This window comes from Varanus komodoensis, unplaced genomic scaffold (assembly GCF_004798865.1).
Source record: "Varanus komodoensis strain SLA01 unplaced genomic scaffold, ASM479886v1 scaffold34_3, whole genome shotgun sequence".
NCBI classification, from domain to species: domain Eukaryota; kingdom Metazoa; phylum Chordata; class Lepidosauria; order Squamata; family Varanidae; genus Varanus; species Varanus komodoensis.
In genome coordinates, this window is record NW_025335855.1 from 1,457,887 (window position 1) to 1,483,803 (window position 25,917).

The 25,917-nt window shown below is 47.9% G+C and overlaps 1 protein-coding gene across 1 annotated transcript in view; it reads right to left on the bottom strand.

Annotated features, from left to right (window-relative positions):
* Window positions 1-7,514: 7,514 nt before the first annotated feature.
* MTA1 (metastasis associated 1) overlaps window positions 7,515-25,917 on the bottom strand; it is a gene marked incomplete at its 5' end in the record, with an annotated part of 61,884 nt that continues 43,481 nt past the window's right edge. Inside the window, 3 exons of the mRNA XM_044439393.1 lie at window positions 7,515-8,190; window positions 11,174-11,328; window positions 21,205-21,236. Coding sequence (XP_044295328.1) covers window positions 8,052-8,190; window positions 11,174-11,328; window positions 21,205-21,236 — 326 coding nt within the window. The remainder of the gene's footprint in view (window positions 8,191-11,173; window positions 11,329-21,204; window positions 21,237-25,917) is intronic.

Genomic DNA, 25,917 nt, shown 5'->3' on the forward strand with positions numbered 1-25,917 from the left:
CCATTTGATCAAGATCTCTAGCCCTCAAGGCCACCGGCATATTTGTTACCTACGTCAATTATGCCACCATCCCCCAGAGACTGGGGACCTCTGCTCCTGGCACTGCCTCACAGGTGGCGGCTGCAGCCACAGCGGCCGCATCGCCCGACCAAGCCAGGGCTGGGGCTCAATTGGGAACACCCCTGGCAGCCACGGTGTGAAGCCGCCTCACCGTGCCATCCCTACGGCATCTGCCTGGGACCACCCACTGGAACTTGCCTTTCGTCTGGGTCCTCAAGAAGCATGGCACACTGGAGAGCCCGTGTGGTGCGGTGGTGAAGGGCACGGGACTGGGACTCAGGCGATCCGGGTTCTAGTCCCCGCTCAGCCATGGAGCCGCCTGGGTGTCTTTGGGCCAGTCACAGACTCTCAGCCCAACCTACCTCACAGGGTTGTTGTTGTGGGGAGAAGATGGAGGAGGAGAATGAGGTAAGCTGCCTTGAGCCCTTTGTAGGAAAAAGGAAGGATATGAATCGCTAAATAAATAAATCTGGCAGCGTTTTGCCTCAGTCAGAGCAGCAGCAACCTGCCTCCCCCCTCCTCTCCCCGGACCTGCTGCCACTGCAGACACTCCCTGTCCTTAAGAGTTTGTTGAAACACAGGGAGGAAAGCCTTGTGCCCAGTGGAAAAGACTCGCTCATTAATCCCTCCCAGTTGTTGGACTGGTCTCTGACAGGAGCCTCAGCTGGAGGCAGGAGGACGGCAGGAAAATGCCCGCTGTTTCCACCCCTTTGCACCTCAGAGCCCACAGGGCCCCGCCTGGCTCTTGCCAGGCCCAGGCTCTGCAGGGGAGACAGCCTGGGCGCTGCCAGGTTTCTCCAATGAACGCACTGCCACAGTGAGGCACAGAGGGGAAACGCAGCCAAGCGCAACCCCAGCGCAGAAAGAGGAGGGCGAGGAGGAACATGCCACTGCCCTTGTGTGCTTGGGGGCCGCGTTGCTGGAAGCACCTTCCCTGCTCCTGCTCTACTTGCTGCTGGAGCCCAGGTGCTGCGAGACATGATTTTGCACCTGACAAAGAGGTGCTGCGTGGGAGAGGCTCCGGTTGAGGAGGGGGACACGCCAGAGTCGTGGGAGAAGCCTAGAAACAAAGCGAGCCAGAAGGGGCCTCCCGGCCGTCTAGTCCGACCCCCAGCTCCAGCAGCAGCAGCAGCAGCAGCTGAAACATTTCAAGCCGCGGCTCTTTAAGCTGCTGCTCCAAAGCTCTGGAAAGGAAAAAGAATGGATAGGGTAGAGGGGAGGACAGGAGGAGGAAAAATAAGGGAGGGTAGGCTGGAGAAAGTTTGGTCTAAGATGCAGACAGACAATCACTTCCACGACCGATGCTGGAGGAAGCTTTCTTCTGCAAACTCTATTCGGGCCTCCCTTCACTGGCTGGTTGGGACATTTCCACCAGCAGCCACAGAGAGCTCTTGGGTTTATTGAAGCCGAGTTAGTTCTCCTCTCAGATGCACCTTAGCATCCTGCTTACTGGTCGGTCTGGAAAGCTGCATCCCTAGAGGCAGATACCACCACGTGGTGCTAACACCCCGGCTGGGTTATTCTTCTGTCACGCTGGGTGGCAGTGGAGAACAAGCTACCTGTTAGTTCACCAGTGGTTTTCAGAGTGAGGTTCACGGCTGCACAGCACCAGAGCAGCTGAGAAACTGAGGACAACATGCAAGCTGTTGAGTGAGCACGTGTGTTCTGTTTCCAGACTGTGACAGGGTAGCTCCAGGCATGTGCTTTTAACAGGCATGGCTTAGAGCATCTCAAATGGCCATCAGTAAAAGACACATTCAATCAATACTTTTAATTAGAAATGGAAGATATAACTATGTTGGGAATTGTTACAGAGAGAATTAAAAAAACACATTTTCCCTCTATGGCTGAATAATTTCCAGATATTTTACATCTCTAATTTTATATAAAAATCTTCCTGCTAAGTAAATTTTAAAAACTGTTCTGAAGGAATAGCAATATACGAACACTTTCTCTTAAACCTTTTATTCATCACTCTAAACCAAAGCCTCTCAGCCTTATGAGGAACTGAACCATAGAGACAAGCTGTGCACCGTGGCTCACTGCTAGCGTGAGGGCAACAAAACGGGCTGAAAGGGAAAGCGGCTTACCTGAAATACAGTTCTTTGAACAGGCGCCTACGCTCCACCACCACTCCCACTCACAACTGTCCAGCGCAGAGCAGAGCTTTAGCTATGAACCTGCCACCTCCTCTCCACATGCTCTGGCTCTCTGCAGCCTCACGGTTCGAGGCTGCAACAGGTAAAGCACGAGAAAAAAGGGCTGTGCATCCAGGTGAGGCACTGACATGGGGAGACAGGGAGGGCTGCAAGGGTGCCCGGGGAAGAGCCACAGTTCAGGTCAGGACCTGGCCTCCGCCTTCGGCATCCTGCAATGCTCACACACGGCTGAGCGGCAGGCAAGAGGGGCTTGATGGAGAAGGAAACAGCCATGGCCAACGTGGGGGAAGACTGCTTTTCCAGTGCGTGCCACAGCAGGCTCTGGTGTCAGGATGGTCGTGCTGAATGAAGGCGGAGGAGGCTGCCGGCCGCAGAGCTGCTGGATGCGCCAAGCCCGGCGGTGCTTCGGTGGCCTCTCGAGGTGTGAAGTGCGCCACTCAGTGGGCAAGCTGTGCATGCAGTGGAGACGACTGGCCCAGCCGAACATGAGGAGACAGCGAATGGTCCTCCCTGGAGCCAAAGCAGCAACGGAAGGGTCAGGTGGTTGTCCTGAAGAATGTCATTCCGGAAACGGAAAGGCAGAGTCAGTCCTTCTGGAGTCCACCTCCACAAGGGAACCAGGTAGAAGGAGGGAAGTTGGAAGCACCATGTCTTCAAAAATGTGAAAACAAGACCCAAACCGAGGGAAGAAGGAGCCTCCCGGCCACAGAGCCAGCTTGTCCTTCTGAAAGGCAAGGTCCTGGCAAGGGTCGCGGAGCTCACTCGCTCTGTGGGCAGAAGACAGAGCAACCAGGAAAAGCAACCCCTTGGCTGGAGGTGGCTGCGGCAAACGGCACAAAGGGTTTCAACATCAGTTGGGTCAGGACTGATGCTCCGAGGAGGAACCGGGGGAGTTGTTGGTGGAGAGAGAGTCAGAGCATCTTTAAGAGAATGCTTTAAGCATGGATGGGTGAAAACTGACCATCCATCGGTTCTGCCACGGTTGGCCAGGACTGTGGCTAGCTGGGATCTGAGGGAGGGGAGCTCCAGGCTCTTAGCCTAGAAGGAAGACCAGGGTAGCCAGTAAGCCAAAAGATGCTGGATCTAGCTAAGCTGGAGCGAAGAACACCAGATCTTTTTTCACACTGGACAGCGTAAGAGTACAAGTGGAAGGTTTACCTAAGACTAGGAGCAGCTCCAAGACTTGAGCCACGCACGAGGCCTTGAGGCACAGAGGCTCTAGGTCTGATCATGGCTTCATCAATTAGGACTGGTTCCGCAGGCAGCAGCTGTGACTGAAGAAATGACATGAAGCCAACACAGGGTTCTTCGAATGGACTGAGCCGATCACCCCATAGCTTGCTCATGACTCTCATAATGAGAGGGGAGGGGAGGTCCTTTCCCAGCAAAGCAGAAAGGCAGCCTGACAGTTCGCTGATTGCAGCCACCCTAAGATTGAAGAGGGGGCATTTTGCATTTGCGTCAGTAACACGGAAGTCTATTTTGTAAAAGTTTTCATCATGGTCTTGTTCAGTTCCCATCTGCGAGGGGGAACCGTCGATCAGCTGAGGGTTTCTGCCAGAACACGGGATGGCCCTGCCACGTGTGTGGCAGATGATGCGATAAGGTGTTGGCCGCAAAAATCCCAGAAATCACGACGGGAACGGACCTCGTATTAAGCTATTTATGTAGAAGATGACGGTAGCATTGCCAGTTGCTTTTGGAAATATGTCCTCCGAATATGGGTTCAAAAGTCCCAAGGGCCTTGGCAACCATGAGTAGCCTGACTTGATTTGTGTATCATCTGTGTCTGTACCGGAGTCCTCTGGGTATCAAAAACCAGCAGCAATGGGCTGCCAGCTTCATTTGCTCATGTGGAGGCCGAAGGTTTGCAGAAGATTCAGAGCAGTTTTTGAGGGGAGCTGCAGTGGTGGGCAAGCTGGGCCAGTCCCGGTGCTGGGAAAAGCCACAATGCACTGGCGCAGGAGGACCAGGAATCCCCCGATGGGGATGGTGGAGCCAGTCCAGTGCTGCAGCCTTTTGGTGGCAGTGAGCATTCATGTGCTGTGGCGACGTTGGAGAAATGGTCTCCGTCTGCTTGTGCTTGTGGGGACCCTGTGGTGATAGTCAAAGGTGCTGTCTGAACTGTTCTTACTGCAAGATGGTAGGCAGGGTTTGGACTGAAAGGACCCGTTCGACTGGAAAGGCAGGCTCTTGTTGGTCCCTGGCCCAGGGTGCTGCCCAGGTGGGCATTGACAATGCCAGTATTGCTGGATGTAGGCTGAGGAGGTTGCTGCGGATCCGTGCTCTACGAGCAGTGGCTGCCATCTGTTGCACCTCCTCCTCCACGTCGTGTGTGTGCATCGGGAGCGGGCCCTTGCTGTCAAACAGGAGGTCTTCTACCCTGGACTTCACCTCTTCACAAAGACCTGACACACGGAGCCAGGGCCCTCATCTTAGGAACCGGGCATCTGCCACAGGTTCTAATCTGACATATGGTGGGTCGACTTGCTGGTCTGTGCTCCTGTCTGGAATATCACCGCAAGGTTACTGACCCCTCTGGGAAGGCGTCCAAAGAATGAGGCTACCCTGTCCCACGGGAATTGTTGGTAAGCCAACACGCAGCCAGATCATTGGCTATCCAGAGGGACAGAGCAGCAGTGTAGAGTCTTGAGCCAGCTGCATCTGACTTGCATCTCAGCTGCATCTGAGTCAATGGGGGAAGAATAGTTTTTTTCCTTTAGATGTTGATAATGCTACTTTACGTACTACTGAATTGGTCATGTCATGCCTAAAGGAGTTCTTCTCTGAAACCTTGTAAAGATTTTCTAACTTCTGAGATGCGTTTTGCCCAGAATTGCTTAATTAGACGGAGCAGAGCAGGAAGAGTGGTTGAGGTGAGCAGTGGTGCCGTGTCCGACTGAGCCCCGACGAGCAGCAGCAGGCCTGTGGCACACGCAGGGGAGCACAATTCTGGGGCTGAGGGATGGGGCTGATCTTAGGACCTGCTAGGCACAAGGTCTGGTGTTATCTGATGACAACAAAAGACTTTGATGGCTTACCATTGGGTCCGGGGAGGATGCTACTTGTTGGGTAGATGAGATGGAAAAGGAGTCAGTGCAATACCTATCTTGCCCTGAAAATAAGTAGTTGGTCTCCTTGGAAGGAGGACAAGGAAAGTTAAATCGTTAGCAGGGAATGAGCAGTGAGCCAGCTAGTTCTTTTGGGATGACATTCTGGGAGAAGTTCCCTTGAAGAGGGGCAAGGCCATGAAATCCAGTTGTGCCAAGGGTCTGGGAGGCTGTGTTGCTGGTGGTTTCAACATGTTACAGGATGTTGGGGGCAGAAGCCTTAGTGAGAGTCAAATGGGGCTCCAATAGGAGTAGTGGGATTACGCAGTATCTCTGCGACCGAACGGAGCCATGGGGGTAAGTGGTCTGCACAGGAGTGAGGAACTGCCTTGCAGTGAGGGCACCTATGGGAACCTCACGGCATACGAGAGTTCTCCTGAGGAGGCTGGTGAAGTCCAAGAAGCACGACAGTGCCAAGCAGATACACATCTTTGCAGAGAGAGATCCCACGTCCAGTGACACGGGCGAGAGAATCACCTCCTGAGCATGAGCCACGGCACTGGATACCATCCCTCGGGAGCCAAGCCATGGGGTCTGAGTTTCTCAAAGACAGGAGTCAGCAGGTGAACGGCATTTGGACTGCAATTCAACCAAAGACAGTTAGGCTCAGGCTGGGTTTTAGTTAGACCCAGGGTCAATTGGATGAGGGGCCTTTTCCACCCAGCTCTGGAGCCCAGGGGCTCACGGGTCGTTTGTTATGGGCCATGGTCTGTTTGAGCTGCTGGGTATTGAGCAGTGGCACTGAAGGACTGGTCCCAAGCTGCTGGTTCAGAGAGAGAGCTGGAGGTGCTGGTGCTGCATCGACTGTGCTCATGGATTTGGGAAGCGATTGGAGGAAACGGAAAGCAGAGCAATGTGCAGGGGCTGATGCTGGGTGACCTCTGCTGCTCTGCGTGCTCTTGCCCAGAGGACGGCTGGGAGGCACGCCGTCTGTTTTCTCCAGCCTGCTTCACAAGTGCAGGAATCCTTTGGGTGGGCCTCCCTCATGCACAGCAGGCATCGGTGGACAGCATTTTTCTGCTAAAGCAGGCACATTTTTTAAGATGGGCTTGAAGGCCATGAGCCCCTAGAGCAGGGGTCTCAAACTCAACTGACCTGGGGGCCGCTGGAAGTAGAGGCTGGGCGAGGCTGGGCCGCAGCAAGTATCCCACCACCGCGGTGGTGGTGGGCCGCTTGTCCCACGTCGCTCCCGGAGGCCGGCCTGGGCACCGCCGGCGCTTTGAAGGCTGCAGGGCCCCTCCCCTGTGCCCCAACTGTCCCGGCAATTGGCCCGTGGGCCACGAGTTTGAGACCCCTGCCCTAGAGGGAGGAAAAAGAGTAAAACAGTCATAGAAAAAAAGAGAAGAAAGAAGGGGAAAGAGAAGAAAAGCCTCTTCTGTGTTCCAAATGGATAAAGACTTTTTAAAAAGCTATTTAGACCACGAGTCAAAGAAGTTCCATACAGTGCCGTGGCAGCAAGGGATGCCAAGCAACTGAGAGGCCAGAGGTGTGTGAGCAGAGGAGGTGGGCAGGCCACCCAGCTAAAACTTCGCTTAACTTGACCCCTGCGGCTGCTCTGCACAGCCCCGTATCTCATGAGTGTGTGTCACAAAGACCACAAAGGAGCACCACATGCATCTTGTTAGCACTTGCAACCTGGGATTCGGGGGCCTCAAGGTCAAATAGTAGGCTGTCCGTACTTTCCTGGAGGGAGACTCTAAACTGAAGCAAATAATAGCCTTGCGGGTTTAGTGACTTGTTAGCACTGGGGGCAAAGCTGTTTAAATGGCTGTGCCCATCCAAGGTGAGCTTTGCCTCCACCAACGTGTCTTTTCTTGCATAAGACTGAAAAAGAGAGTCAAAAATGAACTGATGAGAACTTAGAATGTTCCCGATGAAGGTGGTGTAAGCATTGCCAGCAGCAAATCTAGCAGGAAGGGTCTACCTCATGTGTGCAGTGGAGAAACAAAATCTTAGCTCCTAAGAGAAGAAACAGCACAGGCCTGAAACCTTAGGCAGAGATGCTCCTATATAATCAGCTAAATGGTCGAATGCCAGAGAGCAAATCAGCTAAACGGTCGAATGCCAGAGAGAGACCTGCTGCCAAATGGCACGGCAATGCTGATCCTGCTCGCCCGGCATTGGGGTTCACGTGCAGAAAGAACTGGCTAAAGCCTGTGAAAACCAGGAAGAACCACTAACGGTGGCCACTGAACATGTGGCTTGTTTCCGACTGCTGTATTTCCAGAGATTACAGATACACATTTGCACTTCACCTACAAAGAAATAATATAAATAGATTCTTAAAATGGTGCTGTTTACAAAAACACATACACACAAAACTTACAACATTCCCATAAAACGCCTTCACATCAAAATCTTAGTCATAAATGGAGCCATCTGTGTTTCCGTCTATGAAGAGAGAACACGCAAGGCTTGCTGTCCTCCCCCTCCACAATACGTTAAATGAATGTCGCTCCCTGCCATCTCACCTCAAGCAGCAGAACAAACTACCTGCAAAGGAAAATCTACCACCATTTTTTAAAAGGAGAAAGCACTTTGTGGCCATCCAGACCTAGAGCAAGGTCCCGCTCCTCTCAGTCCTCAGCTCTGTTCCTTTCCTAGATGTTCTGCTGTTTTCCGTCGGCAATGGATCCAACTGTGCAGTCACAGAAGTCATGGCAGGGCGAGCTGGGCTTGGAAAGCTCCACTAGGTTTCCAGGGCGAGCTGAACAAGTTTGCATTAGTCCTCAATGATTATTGGTTCTTCGTTCACAGGCTGCCGTAGATGCGCATCCTGCAGAGACCGGAGGACAACCGTCTTGTATGGGCGTCTTGCAGCTCGCTTGGCTTCAAAGGAGGAAAGTAATTTGCGGATTTTCCTGTAGGTGAGTGGAAAGAATAAATGGTCAGAAGGTGGATTCTCCCTTCATGCCTTCCTTTCCCATCCTGTTTGTTCGATTGCAACCCTATCTGTACAGCTGAGATGTCTATGAAAACAAGTAATTAGCTCCTGTCCCAGGTGGTCGCGTTTTCCCAGGCACTGAAATACCCCTCCTAAGGCAGGAGAAGACCCAGCTGGCACCCAGCTCTCTTGCGCTCCCCAGACTTCTTTCCAGTGCCCAGCGTGGCCAGGAGGCAGGGTGAACCTAGGCCGAGCCTGGGAATGCTGGGAAATGCTCATGGACCTCCTCTTTGCACAAATCCCTGAGCACCGTGCACACAGCACACGAAGCCCACAAGTCCTGTGTCAGCAGCAGAACTCCGCTTGCATGGAGGGCACATGTGCAGGAGCTGCTAGGTGCCCACATGAATGCTCGCCACGAGGACGGCTCAGGGCAGAGAGGAAGCCAGCCAGAGGCCGAGGAGCTGGGCCAAGGAAGCGGGACAAACGTTCACGCCCGAGACAGGCTCCTCACACACTGCTCCCTGTCCCCGATCCCCAAAACTTGCTCCGGAATATTCCACCTTCCTCTCATGTCTGTGTTCAATGAGCTGCCCCAGTAACGCGGAACGGCCCCCACCCCACCTGAGGCACCCGTCCGCGCAGAGTCCTGCCACCTGCAGTGGGAGACACGTGCACAGCGACCCTTCAGCACGAACAGAGCCAGCCCCACGGACCCCTCCCGCTGCCCGCCTTCCCCAGACCTCTCCAAAGTTGACCTCTCTCGCCTCGGGGGAACCCTGGCTCCTGCTCAGGCTCATGGGACTCCCGCACAGCCGCTCTGTTCCCCAGCACATCGCCATCACAGGGCCTGGACGCGGCCTCTCCTCCCTGTGCTCGCCCACAAACTCCTGGGCCACACCTCTGCGGCCTCACTACCGCCTTCCTTCGCATGCACTTGTCCCTGACACTTGGCCCAGCAGTTAACCCGAGAGCCTCCCCCACCCCAGGGAACTTGGGAAATGGGTGACTTTGTCCTTCTCTGCCCTGAGTGAAGGTTTTCCAGATCTTGAAGAGTTCTCGGGTTTCTGCAGGAACGAGCCAGAGAGACCCTGCAAAAGAGGGGCAAACGGCCTCTTTCTCCAGCCATACCCTGGTCACTCCTCGAGGCTCTCCCTGCCGCATATCCCCCCCCCCCCCCCGGGAAGCAGGCCTTTCTAGAACAGCCTTCTCTACCGCTTTCTTCAGGACCCAAAGACCAAGGGATAAGTGCCGGCCATTTATGCTGCTAATGGCACTATGGGAATACTGGTCCATCCAGCATCCATCAGAAGTCCCTTTATTCCTCCATGGTGACACTCCTCCACCTCCGTCCCATTACCAGCTCACCCATGTTTTAGAAAGGGCAATGGCCATGACAGGACTGCCAGTGGCGCTCTTTTCTCTTCTCTTCTAGACTGGCACAGTTATCTTGGTCAATGTGGGGAAAGCAGAAAGTGAAAGGGCCGGATTAGGTCTGCAACAGTGGGATGCGGTTGGCAAGAAAGTGTGGAGAGACGGATGTGCAGGGGCTCCCACTGTGGAGGGCTCCCTTCAGGCACACGTTCATCTTGCTTGCGAGCGACACTCATCCCCGGACCACGATCATTCAGCTGGACAGTGCAATGCCTGAATGACAATTCTTAAGGGCAAAGTGTGATTGTGGCCATGGTTTCTCCTAGGTCTGGTCTGGACTCTGCAGCTACTGTAGGCTGCAGCTGTGAAGCTAGTCGCAAGCTCGGCCTTTAGACTGCCCAAAACATCCCTCTTAAAAGCACCACACTGGCTGCCAAGAAACTAGTGGATCCCTGCAGAGATCACAGGCCCACAAAGAGTTCTTTTCCATTCAACTGGCTCTAAAATCATCTTAAAATTAATTCTCCCTCATTTAATGGTTAATTCAATATATTAGTTAAATAAATATATTGCAAACACTTTACGATATGGAAATGTAATTCATTGCGCAGCCCCTGGGTTTTGTCTCGAAGACCTCATGTGGCTCATCCCCTTGAGGGGTGAGGAATGAGAAACTGTACTGCCTGCCCTGGCCGAGCCGCTTCCTCAGTCTTGTGCTGCAAAGCCTAGAAGGCCAACTGCACCTCACGGCTCTGGTTTGTTGATGCATAGGTGAGCCTCTTCTCACCTTCCTGGTTGAAAACTAGACAGGTAAAAAACTTGAGAGCAGAGGTTACCTTGACATGCCTGGCCTTGGTGACCACCACCCATCCGATTACCTTCCCAGGAATGGGGTCCCTAAGCAGCTGAGCAGCATTTGACCACAGAATCCATATTCCATAGGGCATTTTTGAAAGCGGGCAAATCAACACGGACTTCAGGTGGTTGGTCACTCTGTCCTCTCTGAACAAGTCATGAACAATGTCTGCCAGCAAAGGACTCTGCCTGGACTGCTGGCTGTAGCAGCCCTTGTGCTCCCAAACAGGCCTGCCTGCTTGCTCACTTATTTATTTATTTTCGATCCTGCCCAATAGTCAGGGCTGTTTAGGAAGTTTACAGCAGCACGTAAAATACAATAGAAATACAAAGTTAAAATGCAGGTAACAGTAAAAAAACTGCACTTGTAAAGCCAATTTTAAAACCAAATTTTAAAAGCTACAATGGCTAACACAAATGACTGGAACTGATCTGGATGAATAAGACAAATGGCGCCTTTAAGGCTGCAGGAAAGTTGCAAGTTGAGACCAATATGAACAATCTCCTCGGCATGTGTAGCAAATTCATTACAGTGGAGTGATACAGCTGCAGGTTTTGGGTAAGACAGTCCAGATTTAGCATGTACTGGGGGAATTGGGACAGAAATAACAAAATGGTTTTATGTCCAATGGATCCTGACTTTTGCATAAGTACAATAAAATATTTCACTGGAAACATTTGGCTAATCCTACATAGCTGGCGTTCTGACCTTACTGGAGTGCATGGGCTACCTGGTCTCCACACTGGCTACGTAGAAAACATCATCCGGAGCATCAATCCAGTTCATCCTCCTCCTCCTTTTCACTGGGAACATGGCTCCACCACGGATTAACCGGACTTTTGTTGGGTATGATTTCCCACTGAGCAGCAAGTTTTGACTTGTTCCCTAACATAACATATAAAACAAATAAACAAAAGATGTTATAGATCCCCATAAACCAGGGAAAATAGCTTTGCTGGAACAAGGCAAACCATGGTTTCTGGGTGTGCCAACGAATGGATTTTTTCCTTCCTACTGTAGATGCTGCTAATCATGGAAGGCCGAGAGCATTCCCCAGCCCCTTTTCTCACCCCTGTCAACAGAAAGGACTGACTCCTCATTGACACTGCTAGAGTAGAGTGAAAAAGAACAGTAGCATTACCAAAAAGAAAAAGAAAATGCAAGGAGGGGGCGGCAAACAAGAACAAAAACCAACAAGATGCACCAGAAACCGTCTTAACCAAACAAGTAAGTGGGACTATTCCCCAAAAAGATTTCAGAACTGATCCCAGCCCCAGCATTGGACAGCTGCTTCCAAATGAGGCGTCCATCACTACTCTGTGCACCTGGCTTACAGAATTTTATGGAGAGTCCAGCTTAAGCCACCTTTCCCTCACAATCCTCCCAGGTCTTCCCACAACTTCTTTTTTCTTACGATAGGAACATTTTTAAAGGAGAAAAAGGGAAGAACTGCTACACAGCACCTACTATAGGTGATGACCTATAAAGCCCTAAACGGCTTGGGTCCTGGTTACCTGAAGGAGCGCTTACATCCATATATGCCCGGCCACCCCTTGAGAACAGCGGGAGAGGCCCTTCTCCGGGAACCCTCCGTGAAAGAAATTAGGAGGGTGGGTACTCGGAGGAGGACTTTCTCTGCGGTGGCGCCTAAGTTATGGAATGCGCTCCCCGCCTGGTGCCGTCGTTATTTGTTTTTCGGCGCCAGGCAAAGACCTTTTTAAGTGGCATTTTAATTGTTAATATTATTGGTTTTTATCTGGCCAGGGCGGCTTATTTTATATTGGTATTTTTGTATTTTTAACTTAATGTTTATATTTTTTAATTTAATGTTATAATTATTTTTTAACTTATTGTTGTAAGCCGCCCCGAGGCTTCGGCGAATGGGGCGGCATAAAAATGTTTTAATAAATAATAAATAAATTAATACTAAGTGTTAGCACTAGGGGCCTTCCACCTGGAAGCAACCAAAGTGACAGGATGACATTCTGCCTCCCCTGAGAACAGGAATTTAGAGTAAGAAAAGAGATTGGATTTCTCTATGGTAATCCATACTGATTTTGATTTATGCCTCTCTCTTCAACAAGTTCCCATGGGTGGGGGAGTTAATGCAAATACAAATAATAATAAGTTAATTAGAATAAAAACATTAAAATACTCTAATATAGAAGGACAACCAGTGGAATTCAAAACAAATGTGAAGTAGCATAAAATAATGTACACAGAAATTAATAAGCCTGGGAAAACAAAATGTTTTTGACTGGCACTGAAATGAAGAGGTGACACTCTCTAGGGAGAGTGGCTCAGAACCGAAGTGACTCAAATGGGGTGGGTACCCGAAGAAGGCTCTCTGTTAAGAGCTGGTTCCTGACTCCTACTTGAGCAGATCAGAGAAATCTGCCCCAGCTGGTCTAGGGTCTGCTGTGCGCCAGCAGCCCAAGCTCCCAAAGTGGGAGGGATCAGAGTTGGCAAACAGGGATGGCTAACAGGAGTTTGGCAGGGAAGAGCAGGAGGTAGGTCTCCATTTTTTTTCCTGATTTTCTTTTCTTTTTCTTGTTTTCTTCCTTGTAACACGCTCTCATTCACTAGTAGCACTGTGCTGTTAATCTTCAGGGAAGCCAGAAGGCGGCACTGGTGATTACAACAGGACCAGCAAGGTAGATCAAAAAGGCAGGGGAGGGTGTGGACTGAGAAGGCTTTGCAGTGGCGGTGACCTTATGTCTCTGTGATGCCTGTCTTCTTACCCGAGGTCAACATGGCCTACGCATGCACGGTGCAAGGCAGTAGCCCTGCTGGAAGAAAAGGCGAGAGCACTGGAGCAGCCAAGTGCCCACCCTCGATGGCATAAGAGAAGACGAAGAGTTTCTAGACGGGGGTGGAACTGCAACAGTGAAGAGCAGGACAGGAGCTAGCAGTGCAACAATAGGCTAAGGCAGAAGAGGAGAATCTTGAGGGAAGGGGAAATGAGGAAGAAACTCCCTGGGAAAGGAGTCAGCTGCAGAACTGGAAGACACTCTGCACTGGTGGAAGCAGAGGAACTCTCAAGCCACTTCCAGTAACGTGAGGATGAGACTGGAGGCCAGTCTGCCATGGAAGAACTGCGAGTCATCCCACGCAACATGGAACAAGAGACTAAAGGTCAACCAAGTAGTGGCAATGATACCAAAGCCTACAAAAACAAGGAGAGAAGTGTTTTCGTTGTGGGAGACTCTCTGTTGAGTAGGATGGAAACACATGTAGGTTGAAAATACTTGTGGATTTGTCTAGTATGCTGTCTCCCTGGAGGACAAATTTGTGATGCAAGTTAAGGATTGCCAAGGCTCGTAAGAGCTCACTGACACATATTCCCTCCTTCTTACTTCCCTTCCTTCCTTCTTACACATGTGGAACAAAAGACACTGCCAAGCAGAGCTTTTAAAAAATTACATCAGACTTTGAAACTTTGTGGAGGAAAGTCAGGAACTTTGGAGATGATTTTCTCTTCAATACTTCCAGTTCTTGGAAGAGGAATAGACTGCAAAGACTGAATGCCAGGCTACCAAGGTGGTGCTGACATGAGAGGTTTGGACTCTGGGACCATGTGCTACACTTCCTGGAAGAAGGACAGCTGGGAAGGAATGGGTTGCACCTTACTGGAAAGAAGGTGTTTGGCCACAGCATGACGTTTTTCAGGAAGGCTTTATAGTGAATCCTACAGGAGAGGGAGACGTACACTTGGACATAACAACAGGCAAAGGCTTATGCACCACAACAGAGAGAGCAACTCTAACAGTGCCCAATAATAATCTTCCAAAAATGTAGGAGGAAAGCCAGAGTATAAAGCACATGGTCCTTGATGTCTCTGTACTAATGGCTGGAGTATGGGAAACAAACAGGATGAACCCTCAACACAGGAGGGTGAATACAACTGGTAGGTATAACTGGAACTTGGTGGGATGACTCCTGTGACTGGAATTCAACAACTGAAGAATATTACCTGTTCAAGAAGAACAGAAGGAACAGAAAGGAAGGTGGAGTCACACTATATGTTAAAGATACATATCTCTGCACAGAAAATGAGGAGGGTGACCTTAGTAGCCCATTGACAGCACATGGATTAATATAAACGGAACAAAGAATAAAAGGAACACGGTGGTTGGAATCTATTACTGACCACTCAGCCAAGGAGAAGATGAAGATGAAACTTCTGAAAAGTAAATTGCCAGAGTTTCAAGGAGGCATGAAGTCATCGTTCTGGGGGACTTCAATTCCCCTGATATCTGTTGGGAGACAACTTCTGCCAAACATGGCTTCTCCAAGTAATTTCTAACATGTGTTTCTGATAACTTTCTCAAACAGAAGAAACTAGAGGAAGACTTGATATTAACCAACAGGTAAGACTTGGTGGACAAGGTGGCAGCTCTGGGAACGCTGGCACAAGTGACCATGTTATACTTGAATTCTTAATTCTAAAGCAGTGGTCCCCAACCTTCTGGGGGCTGCATTAGAGTGCCCAATGCCTAAAGAGGGCCACATCTTAAATCAAAATGTAACAAAATTATTAACCTACCGATTTAGATCAAAAGTTAGCATTCAGAAGTCAATGAGGAAACGTTAACTTGAATGCCATGCATTTTGGAACAATATTTTACTGTGAAATCCTTTTGTCCAGCTACACATGCTTACCTAGTCAGTGTGATTTTTGTGGCTGTTTTCTGTCAGCCAAGTCATGGTTTGTGAAAGATATGTCACGTACATGTTCATCTGTGAGTCATGACCTACACTTGGATTTCACAATTTTCATCCTGGAAAAAGTTTGATCACAGATGTATGTGGTACCAAAGACCATGGACATTGTATGAACAGAGTCAACTTGTGCCGGGGGACAGACTAGATGTCCCAGGAGGCCACTTCTGACTTGCTATGTTTCTATGTTTCTAACATGCCCACGGCAAATTTTCTTAGATTGATAAATATATCAGGTAGACCACAATAGAAATCTAGCAGACTATTTTATTTGTAAATGTCTCTGATATGATCGCTGGTTTGCAAATCAATTTGTTCCATCTGAAAAAAGCTACTTGCAACTTCTGGTCCTACTTCAAATGAATTCTGAAACATTCTCATTTCCTTTCCATGCTTATGGCAATCAGGAAGTTCTGGAATTCCACTTGCAAAAGGTTCTGTGCTTTATGTGTCTTTCAACACTGAATTGTAAATACCTTTCCTTCTCAAATTTTGGTTCATTGTAGCATTAGAAGTTTGAAAAGTTACTTTCACTAACTTGCTTCAAAAAATGTCTACTTTTGCTTCAAAAGCTTTCAGTTCAGAATACATTTCACATACAAGCTGCGCTTTTCTCTGCAACCTCAGATTCAATGTGTTCAGATGCTCAGTGATATCAGTTAAGAAAGCCCAATCAAAAATCCACCCAGGGTCAGAAGGAACTTCTTGACCTTTTCCTTTCTCCTTGAAAAAGACATCATGACAAAGACGGAAAAAACATTTGAGGACTTCGCCTCTGCAGAGCCACCTGACTGCTGCATGGCTCGAGACATATCTATCTTATGTCTCTATCTCTGAGAAAATGTTGAAACTGACCAGATGTAATTGATGCTGGATACAACAATATACATCACACTTTCCCACTAAAGAATCCGACCACACAAGACTTGCTGATGGATAATGCAGTGAAATTGCATGGGAAGTATACTGCTTAATTTCAGTTGATTAAGTATACTGTTGATTCTTGCACCAGTTTTACTTCCCATCATATTTCTTACATCATGAGTTGTGATGCTTTTCAAGTTATCCCAACTGAGACCAAGATTTTCTACTGATTCACACCTTCAAGAATGTGTTCCACAGTTGTGGTGTCTTACAAATGCTGAAGTGCACACAGTTCTTCTGTAATTCTGAATTTGGAATCTATCCTCCAATAAATATTAGTAATTGAGCAGCATCTATTATGTCCTTGCTCTCATCTAATGCCAAAGGAACAAAATCTAGACTTTTGCCTTGACAGTCGGTGACATATGCCTCTCTTCTCCTAGCGCTTCAACATGCAGATAAACTGACACAACTAAGATGCCTCGTCAGTGCACACGTTAAGACGCACTTCCACCATGCACTTCTCAACAAATTCACCATCAGGGACTGGCCTGCCACTCTCAGCAGCCTGTTCAGGAACACGGCAGGTCACAGCCAGCAGGTTCTCCTCGACAGGCTTTCCAAAAGTATTTTCCTGCAAAAACATTGGGTATTTAGGAGAATTTATCTTGCTCACTCGCACCTCTCCTCGATTTATTGAGTAGCTTTTCTGACAGGATCCAATGCGCCTTTTAACGTTGTGCTCCGTTAATACTGAAACAGTGTCAAGACATGGCAGGCAAACTGCTTCATCCTTGTTTAAAACAAAGAAGTCCCCAATAGTCCATTTGTCGTTAAAGACATGGTGCTCATCTGCAATTTTTTTGCTTCTTTGAAACCACACTCTTTTGCAGACTTCTTACAGAATTTTTAGCAGAGCAGCAGTTGCAGAATTTCAATATATTTTTGAATACATGAAGATGTAAGTATAGTTTTAGGGATCTAACTCTTCCCTTTCCCATCAAATTCACCCCACTTTGGCTGCTTTTAGCGGAGGATTTTCATTTTGATCATGGCAAAGGAGAGGCGCCCCCGCTTCTTCAGTTCTCAGGAATATTGGGCCAAATGCACAGGCTAGGAAGAATTTTTTAAAAGTGGATAATGAATCCGACCTACCAGATGGCAGAGTTGCAGTCCTAAGTACACTGAATGCTATGAGATTTATTTCTTCTTATACAAACGGCCTTGAAATCTACACATGCTAATACTTCAAAAAGGGCCGAGAGAAAGAGCTAATGAAAGGGCAGCCTTCCACCTGGAGCGGAGGAGATGCCATTAGGTTGGCTTCCGCTTATATGCGGGGCCTACACGCGCATCACTGCCTGCCAGCCAAGCCTCAGTCGTGAGAAGCCAAATGGCAGCTGTGGAAGGGAACCTGGCTGGAGGAAGCGGTGGGAAGGGGCCCCTATACGCTTCCCTGTGAAGACATACTCCTTCCCACCAGACCCAAGGGGCCGCACACCGGCTCCCACAAGCCCCATTGCGCGAGAGGATTTCTGGCTGGAATGGCAGGGGTGGGGGAGGCAAAAGCAAGCGAGGGGAAAGTCGGAGCAACCTGCCCTTGCTGAGGAAGGAAGCAACCTCACCTGAAACTCTGGAAGCCACTTGGAGGAGCTTTGACAGGTGCAGCCTCTAGAAATGTTCAGTGTGCAAAACGCTTTGTATTCTTTCGCAAAGATACTTGACTGCCCCTCCCCTTTCCCCGACTGTTTTGCAAAAGCAGGCCAGACCTCTCTGGAGCCCATCCCCACAGCTGCCCTGTCTGGCCCACACACATACATAGACTTCAGCATGGTAATGCCTGGAATGAGGAAGGGACCACCTGAGTGGTACGGGTGCCTGGGTTCCACTGGCTAGCAAGGAGCCCAGAATGGCCAGCATGCTCGTGTGGAGGACAAGATCCAGAGGGGACTGGCCGAAGGCACCATGGAGCCCATTGTTGGTGTGTTTTTTGTAAGAAAGGGACGAGAAAGACAGCAGTCGGTGGCGCCGTTAGAGGCAGGAAGAACAGTGTGGATCTGAGGGCAGACCAGTCTACCAAGAGACAGTCCAAGCAGGCAGCATGGAATCTGTTTGTTTGTTTAATTCATATATATGCTGCCCAAGGGCCAAGGAATTGCAGGGATGGTGACAGGATGACATAATATAAAGAGTTCAATTAATGCTTCTCTTAGAGCACATTTTAACAAACTTCCGTGCAACTGGTATTTAACTCCTTGATGATTAGAATACATCTACCATCCTCAGATTTATGTTGGAAATGTCAGACTAGAGCAGCTGACATATCAGACATTTAGGGTTTAAACTGACCCACAGTACTGGTTATGCAATACCGTATAACTTCAAGCCTGCATTGTTTAACTTTTCAAAAGGTCTCATCTGATGGAAAGATATTGATCATAACTGACAGAATCTGTATAGAAGCTAGAAGAAAATTCCCACCTCCCAAATGTTAGAAAGGTTTAAGTAAAATTTGCATTGTTGCCTGCCTGTGTAAACAGATGGAAGAAGATCAGAAAAATGATTTTAACATGTATTTATTATTGAAAGTGTAATTTTCAAGAAAAGGTATTTCCATATTCCTTATCATCTTCTATCCTTTACAACTTTAAAGTAATATATGTTATGGCTAAAATTGTTATTATTACATTTTTATCCTGCCTTTTTAACTCCATTTTTCAGTATGTTTAACTATTCTATTATGGTATCGGGACTGTTTTCATACTGAATTTTATGGTTATACTTCTAATCAACTGAGAAAACATCTGACCAGGCTGAGCTGGTTGCTGCTTTTGGTTATCCCAACAACAGACATCACAACCTTTGGAAAAGTCCGGTTTTTCTCACTCACACCTTGTCCCAGACTGCACCCCTGAGAACTCACTGAGAGGTGCAGAGAACCACCTGGGACCTCTTTCAGCAGAGGCTTGTTCTGATCCTCTCCCTCCCTCACCTCTCTCGTTTTATTCACGTGATGCTATATTGCAACAAAATCATGGTTACTCATTTTTAACATGAAATTTGATATTAATATAATCACGTTCTCTCTTTATCAAATAATTAATGTCCTGAGATCTGTTTATTCACTTAAGGATATGGGGGGTGCTTTGCTCCTGGTATTTTATTATGCACAGCATTAATACAGGACAATGTATTAATAGGGTGATCATTCTTTTTCTGGCTCACAGTAAAAGCCAATTAAAAAAAAAAGAGTTTCGGGGATCCTCGGGAGATCCAGTGTGGCGTTGTGGTTAAGAGCATGGGACTGGGACTCAGAGGATCCGGGTTCTAGTCCCTGCTCAGCCATGGAGCCAACTGGGTGACTTTGGGCCAGTCACAGACTCTCAGTCCAACCTACCTCACAGGGTTGTTGTGGGGATAAGATGGAGGAGGAGAGATGATGTAAGCTGCCTTGAGCCCTTTGTAGGAAAAAGACAGGATATAAATCGAAAAATAAATAAATGAATAAATAAACCCTAAAGCTCTTGTCACAATGGAAGGTGAATATTTTGAGCCCTTGAGACTCATCGTTCCCAGTTGAGAAATACAGGTTTCAAACGCATCATTATTTTTTAGTTTTGTGAACATTAAGAAGCTACATTTGTCTGGAGCTACATTTTGTAAAACTTAAAGTACTTATCATTCTCAAAGTCAAGTGGGAGTAAATGTGTGTGCTGAGAAATCCTGGGTGAAGGAAAGCTGTGAAGAAGAAACACACTTGGCAAGCCCACTGCCTGCCCCTCCTTCATTCAGAAAAGCATGTCCTTGAGAGGCAGCACGAGACACTGCGCCGTCTTGCACTTTACGGCAGCCGAGGACAGCGGGCCTCCCACATGCCTGCCTCTTGGTGGGACTGCAAGCTGATTCAGGCAGCAGGCTAGGCACCCAACGGCCAGGCTTCCGGTGACGCACAATCCACTCGGGAACCCCTTCGTACCAATCTCCTCTTCAAAACTGAGGACTGTCTTCGCTACAACTCATATGTCCAGTAATCGCTTCACATGACACCCAAGTCTATTTACTGATAAACCCACTATTTTTCTCTAGTAGTTGCCATTCACAATTCTAGGCAGAAATAAATCAAAATACCATAGCTATTCCTATTCCATTCACCAGAGCTGCTTCCTTCAAAGAAATACTATAAGGAGTAGTAGAAGTCAAAGATTTATGCTGATGCAGACCTTTAAGGTTCTGCAAGTGCTCTATGAAAGCCTACATATTATGTAGGTGGCACAGAAACCAACATAATAGTATTTTTCTGCATGGAAAAACAATCCCTCTACATTCATGCTTTTCATGCCAGACCTGTCAGACTGGCAACTTGGTTCTATCCACTGAGAGCATCTCTTAGTTGAAAGGTTAAGGATATAAAACTTCTCCCCAGGTCATCCTAGTAAGCAGCGATGCACCTTGGGACTGAATTTCAGGCACAGCAGCTGATGGGACATGTGCCGGCAGTTCGAGGGCTGAGTGGCGAGCATGGAATCTATGATAAAGCAGAACCCACTTGATTGTCTGCTGGCTAGATCATAGTATAAGAGTGAAAATCATGATAACCATGCAGTGTTGCTTGTCATGTTGTGTGAATGCAGTCAGACACACAGGGCTGGATCCAACATTCATGCAAGCAGAGGCTGGCAAACATGCTAGGTCTTCCTAAACCTTTCTCCTCCTACCACTCCCCATGCATACTGCAGACCTGTTCTCATGGCCCCAACAACCATCTAGAACAGTTTGGGGAGGTGCAGGGAAAAAGGAGGAGATCTGTTCCACCAGTGGTTTCTCCCATTGCTGGAATGTCACAGTAGATACAACCCATGTACCTTGTTCATTCAGTGAAACCACATTTTTGCCTATTTCATGATTTTGCTATTATCAGCAACAGCAGTGGCCATTTTGCAAGAAGGTGTCTGAATAAAAAGAAATTGATCTACTTTAAATAGAAAGTGGCAAACTTCTTTATCATACCTTTTAGTTTTATTGCTTCCTTTTTATCTGAATAAACAGTCAAGTAACAACTGCGATTATAGCAGAAAAAAAGCACCAGGAGACTTAACTACACCTTCAAGCTGTCTACTGCTAAGAGCTTGGGATTGGTGGTGTTTACTGTATTTTTTTTAAGGAACATTCTCTTACCATTTGTCTGTTTTGTCCGTGGTTAGGCAGACCTAACAAACAGGAAAGAGAATAGAGCTCGTAAGACACCATTGATTTCCAAGACAAAAAAAAAGAAAATACAAAATCAAAACAGCACGTCTATGTTTGTAAATGTCTAACTTGCCTAAAGAGGAGTTGCTTTCACATTTGCTTCCTTTAATAAACATCTGAGATTATTTCATTAAATGACCTAAAAGCAATTCCTAAAGTATTTAATTAGACTCTCTGTTTACATTCAGTGCAGGGAAAACAGCAAGAGATCAGGAACGTGTGCCCCTGTTGCAGCAAAGCACTCCTTGGTTTGCTGGTTTCCTCGTCCTTGCCTCTCAGGCTGAAGCTCAGTTTGGAACGGTTCATCTGAGGCCGTGTGCTTTCTTTCAGGGAAGACGAGGGTGGGGGCATTCCTGCTTCTGCCTGGAAGCCTCAAAAAGGAGGTAGGCAGTGAAGCTTCAGTCTCAAACTAACCCTTGGTTTTAAACAGGAATATGGTACTTTGTTTCTAAGTGCCATGGGGAGTAAATGAAGGATATATGTTAATCATCCAGTTCTCTTCCAACTGAGCCAAGAGGGTAACAAGGTTCTTGATGTAATCAGTTAGGTCAGAAGAAGGAAGATTTCAGCCTTGCTCCATCGATACTGTTTAATTAAAACTCTGAGGTCCGACAATCAAATCCAGGTGCAAAGTGCTGTTTGAAATAGGCGGACACACACTTAAGAATTAAAGGGCAGGGTACCTCACTGCGCATGTTCACCACAGAGCTCTGTTTTGAGTGTAAGAACCGAGTTCACTCTTTTCACATGAAAATCCACTGCAGCTGAGACTCTTCATGCTCTTGCTATTATCATGCAACCCCAACTGCCCAGCGATCCACCAGATTTCAATCCATCCCTGAAGCAAAGGAACAGTCCATCTAGTTCAGCCCCATGTTTCTAACAATAGCCAGGCAGATGCTGCTGGAAAACTCACAAGCAAGATATAAAGAAGCAACCCTCCACAGAAACAGCTCTGCATCTGGTTCACCCAGATTTACACCCTGACCCCTTGCGTGCCTTCACAAAACGAGAACACATCTTGCTATCATTGGCTAGCCCTGATTTCTCCTAGGTCTCAACTTGCAAGCTCCCTTGGATCAAAAGGGAACCTGAGCACCAGGGCAAGATGACACTTCCCTGCTGCCTTCCCATTTCCCCCGTTGCTGTTGTGACTCTCATTGTAGATGGTCTCAGTGGGTGCCTTCAGTGCCACAAGTCCTTCCTTAAGGCTGAGTACTGTGGGGGGGGGGGACCACCCTGGCCTCCAGGGCTGTCTTGCCTACAGCGCCTCATTTGCGGGAAGGACCCTACACAGCGAGGCATCATTTTGCATGGGGGTGAGCATTCAGGAGCACTAAGCAGGCCTTCCTGCTGAAGCAGGAACGATGCTGGTGGAGATCCCCAGGTTGTTAGCCCGAGGCCTCTGTATGAAGGATCCCACCTCAGAGCAAGGCAATGGACACATGCTCCTGGGAGCCCTGCTGCTTGCTTTCTTGCAAGAATATGGTCGGCGGGGTTCTCTGGAGCACTGGCCCAGCATCTCATTCTGTGGAAGGAATCATCAGGCAGGAGAGCTGTGCCAGCTGCTTCACTGCTTTATCTGGAGCAGCCACCTTCCCACTCTAAGGAGTCTTCCCTCAAGGTTCAGCTCATTATCAAGTGGTTATTAAGTGGCAACAGGACAGAGGTAGCACATCTGGCAGTAGCAGGAAGTTTGAAGTGCTGCCCCTTCCAAACTGCTTCCTAAGGTGAAGATCTCACCCTGCTTCACAGCAAGGCTGGACCTATTTGGTTTACACCTACCTGATGAACTAAAGAAAGGCACAGAGCTTCTAGGAGAAAGAGCTCAGAACAATTTGTTCCATTTATGTTCATGTGCCCCTTCTCGGATGCACACCTTAATGTGATGAGGGCGATTCAGAGCATCAAAGAACCTGAGAGCAATGCTGCCAGGAAGGTAGACTGTCCTGTTGGGCTGCTCTCCCAAAGTGGAACTATCAAAGTGGAGACACCAGACTAAGTTACATCCTCCCTCTTCAGGAGTTACGGTTACAGAATGGATAATCTCTAATGATGATGGTGGCACAGAAACTTCTGGGCAACAGCAGTAGTTGAAGATGACACTGGCAGAAGATCTTTCAGAGATAACAACAATGTCGCTCAAGCTAACTCTGGTTAGTACTGCACAGAGGAAGTCAGAGGTAAATCACCCCTGAATTTTCTTACCTTGAAAACTATGAAGAAACAATCCAAAATGAAACAACAGATAGTGCCAGGAGGTGAGGCTCCCAGGTCAGAAGGCACTCAACCAGCTACTGGGGAAGAGGAAAGGACAAGTACAAATAGCGCTATCGCCAATGACGCAACTAGATCAAAGCTGAAAGGAAGTCTAGAGACTGAAATACACAGGGGTCAAAGGAAAGTACAATGCTACACAACACAAACAAATGGAACACGGAACATAAGCACTATGAATCAAGGCAAACTGGAAACGGTAAAGCAAGAAATGGAACAGTTAAGCATTGCAGTACCTGGTGAGAGCTAACTGAAGCGGACTGAAATGGGCCCCTCTGGAAATGAGGAACTCGGAAAAAACATCCTAATTCTGAGGCAAGATGTAGCACAGGCAGGAAGGGCTATCATGCAAATTCTGACTGAATCATAGCAATCAGAATTCTCAGAAAACTTATCAACATAGCCATCAATCAAGTCTACACTCCAACAACAGATGCTGAAGAATAAATTATAAAAGCAACTTTTATATAGGTATCCAAGAGGAAATGGATAACACACCAAACAAGGCATGCTGGTCGTCGTGGGTAACTGGAATGTAAAAGCAGGAAACAAAGCAGAATCCAGTGCCGAGGGGTAAGAAATGAAGCAGGAGAACAACTCATAGAATTCGGTGAGACCAACTACCTGTTTATCACAAATACATACTTGTAGCAACTGATCAGATCATAAACATCACCAGGTGGCCAATATAGAAATTAAACAGACTATGTCATTGGAAGCAAGAGATGCAGAAGCTCTATTCTCACTGTCAAAACAAGACCAAGACCAAGAGTGGTAATGACCATGAACTCTTAATATCAAAAAATCAGAGTCAAGCTGAAAACAATCACAAACAAAAGCACAGTCTAAACAGAATCTGAATAGCATTCCCGAGGAATTTCATGTTCACATAAAGGACAGATTTCATTACTGAAGTCAACCGACTGTGAGCCAAAGATCTGTGGACTTTGTTAGGGAAGATGCCAAAAGATTGTTTCTATTGCAAAAGGAAAGAAAAAGTATAGAAGGATGACACCCACCCAGAAAACCCCACAATTGCTAAGGACAGGCAAGAAGCAAGAACAAAAGGTGAGACAAAATTGGAATCCTGAATTTGTTTCACATAGACATGTTTGTTTCTATGTTTCTGAACAAACCCTATTAAAATGACCAAAGAAACAGAAGAGAACTGCAGAAAAGGAAAAGCAAGAGACCTCTTCTAAAAGATCCAAGCAGTCAAAGGCAAATTAAACCTAGACTGGGAAGACTGCAAAACTAACAGAAGAACATACTCTTTGACCAGGAGAAAATCAAGAGACAGTGGAGACAATGCAGGAGTATATGGAAGAAAGGATGAGAGACTCATTCAAGGAAGGTGCCGTGGTGCACTTGCAGGTGTGCTAATGACATTTGCTTTGCAATTCATTGCTATACGTATTGTCCTGTAGTGTTTTGTGTTCTTGCATTTTCTACTGAATAAAAGCTTTTGCTTTCACCCATTAGTGTGTTAATTTTTCTGAATCTCAAGATAAAAACATATTCTTCAACCGCTAGCAATCTCTGAAAACGTATGCTTACCTCAGGATGTTTCCATGAAAGGTCCACAAATGGATACTCAACCTCAGCTACAGAAACACACTGTGGCTAAAAGTATTATGGGGAGCAGACCTGAGCACAACTCTAAAGTAACCTCAATGGTACAGACTCTGATCTACCCTCCCGCTTTGTCAAGAACAAGGAAAGCCACAATGAAGGTAATTCACCAAAGATGCTTCACCCCGAATAAAATACACCGTTTTAGCAAAAATCTTCCATCATTGTGCCAGACAGGGTGCGGCCTCATTAGACCACGGGTCCTCAAACTACGGCCCGGGGCCGGATCCAACCCACCATGCCCATTTACCCAGCCCACCATGCCCATTCAGACCTGCCGCGCGTGCACCCACGCCCGCCACCGCCCACCTCGGCCTGTGCGCGGGAGGCAGCGGTTTGCTCCCTCGGAGAAAACGGTCTCCAAGTGGGCAAGCCGCTGCCTCATGCGCCCGACTGGCGGTGCATGCCTGCCCCTGCCTCACTGCACGCGCCCTCATGTGCCACCCCCGCCCCTTCGCTGGCCCATGCCCACAACCAGGCACCACCTTTCTGGCCCGCGCCCGGCACCTGCAGCTTTCAACTGGACCCCTGGTCAAAAGGTTTGAGGACCCCTGGTATAGACTTTCTGAAACTACTTTTTATAATGTGTGAAATAACGGATTAGCAAATTAAAAACTGTAGAACCCTACTATTATTTCCAATTTTTCAAAGAGGAAAATGGTTGTCATGCTTGCAGCTGCCTAAGTTGCGATTGCATTAAGCTGGAAATCTACTGGACTATCACTACAAAAA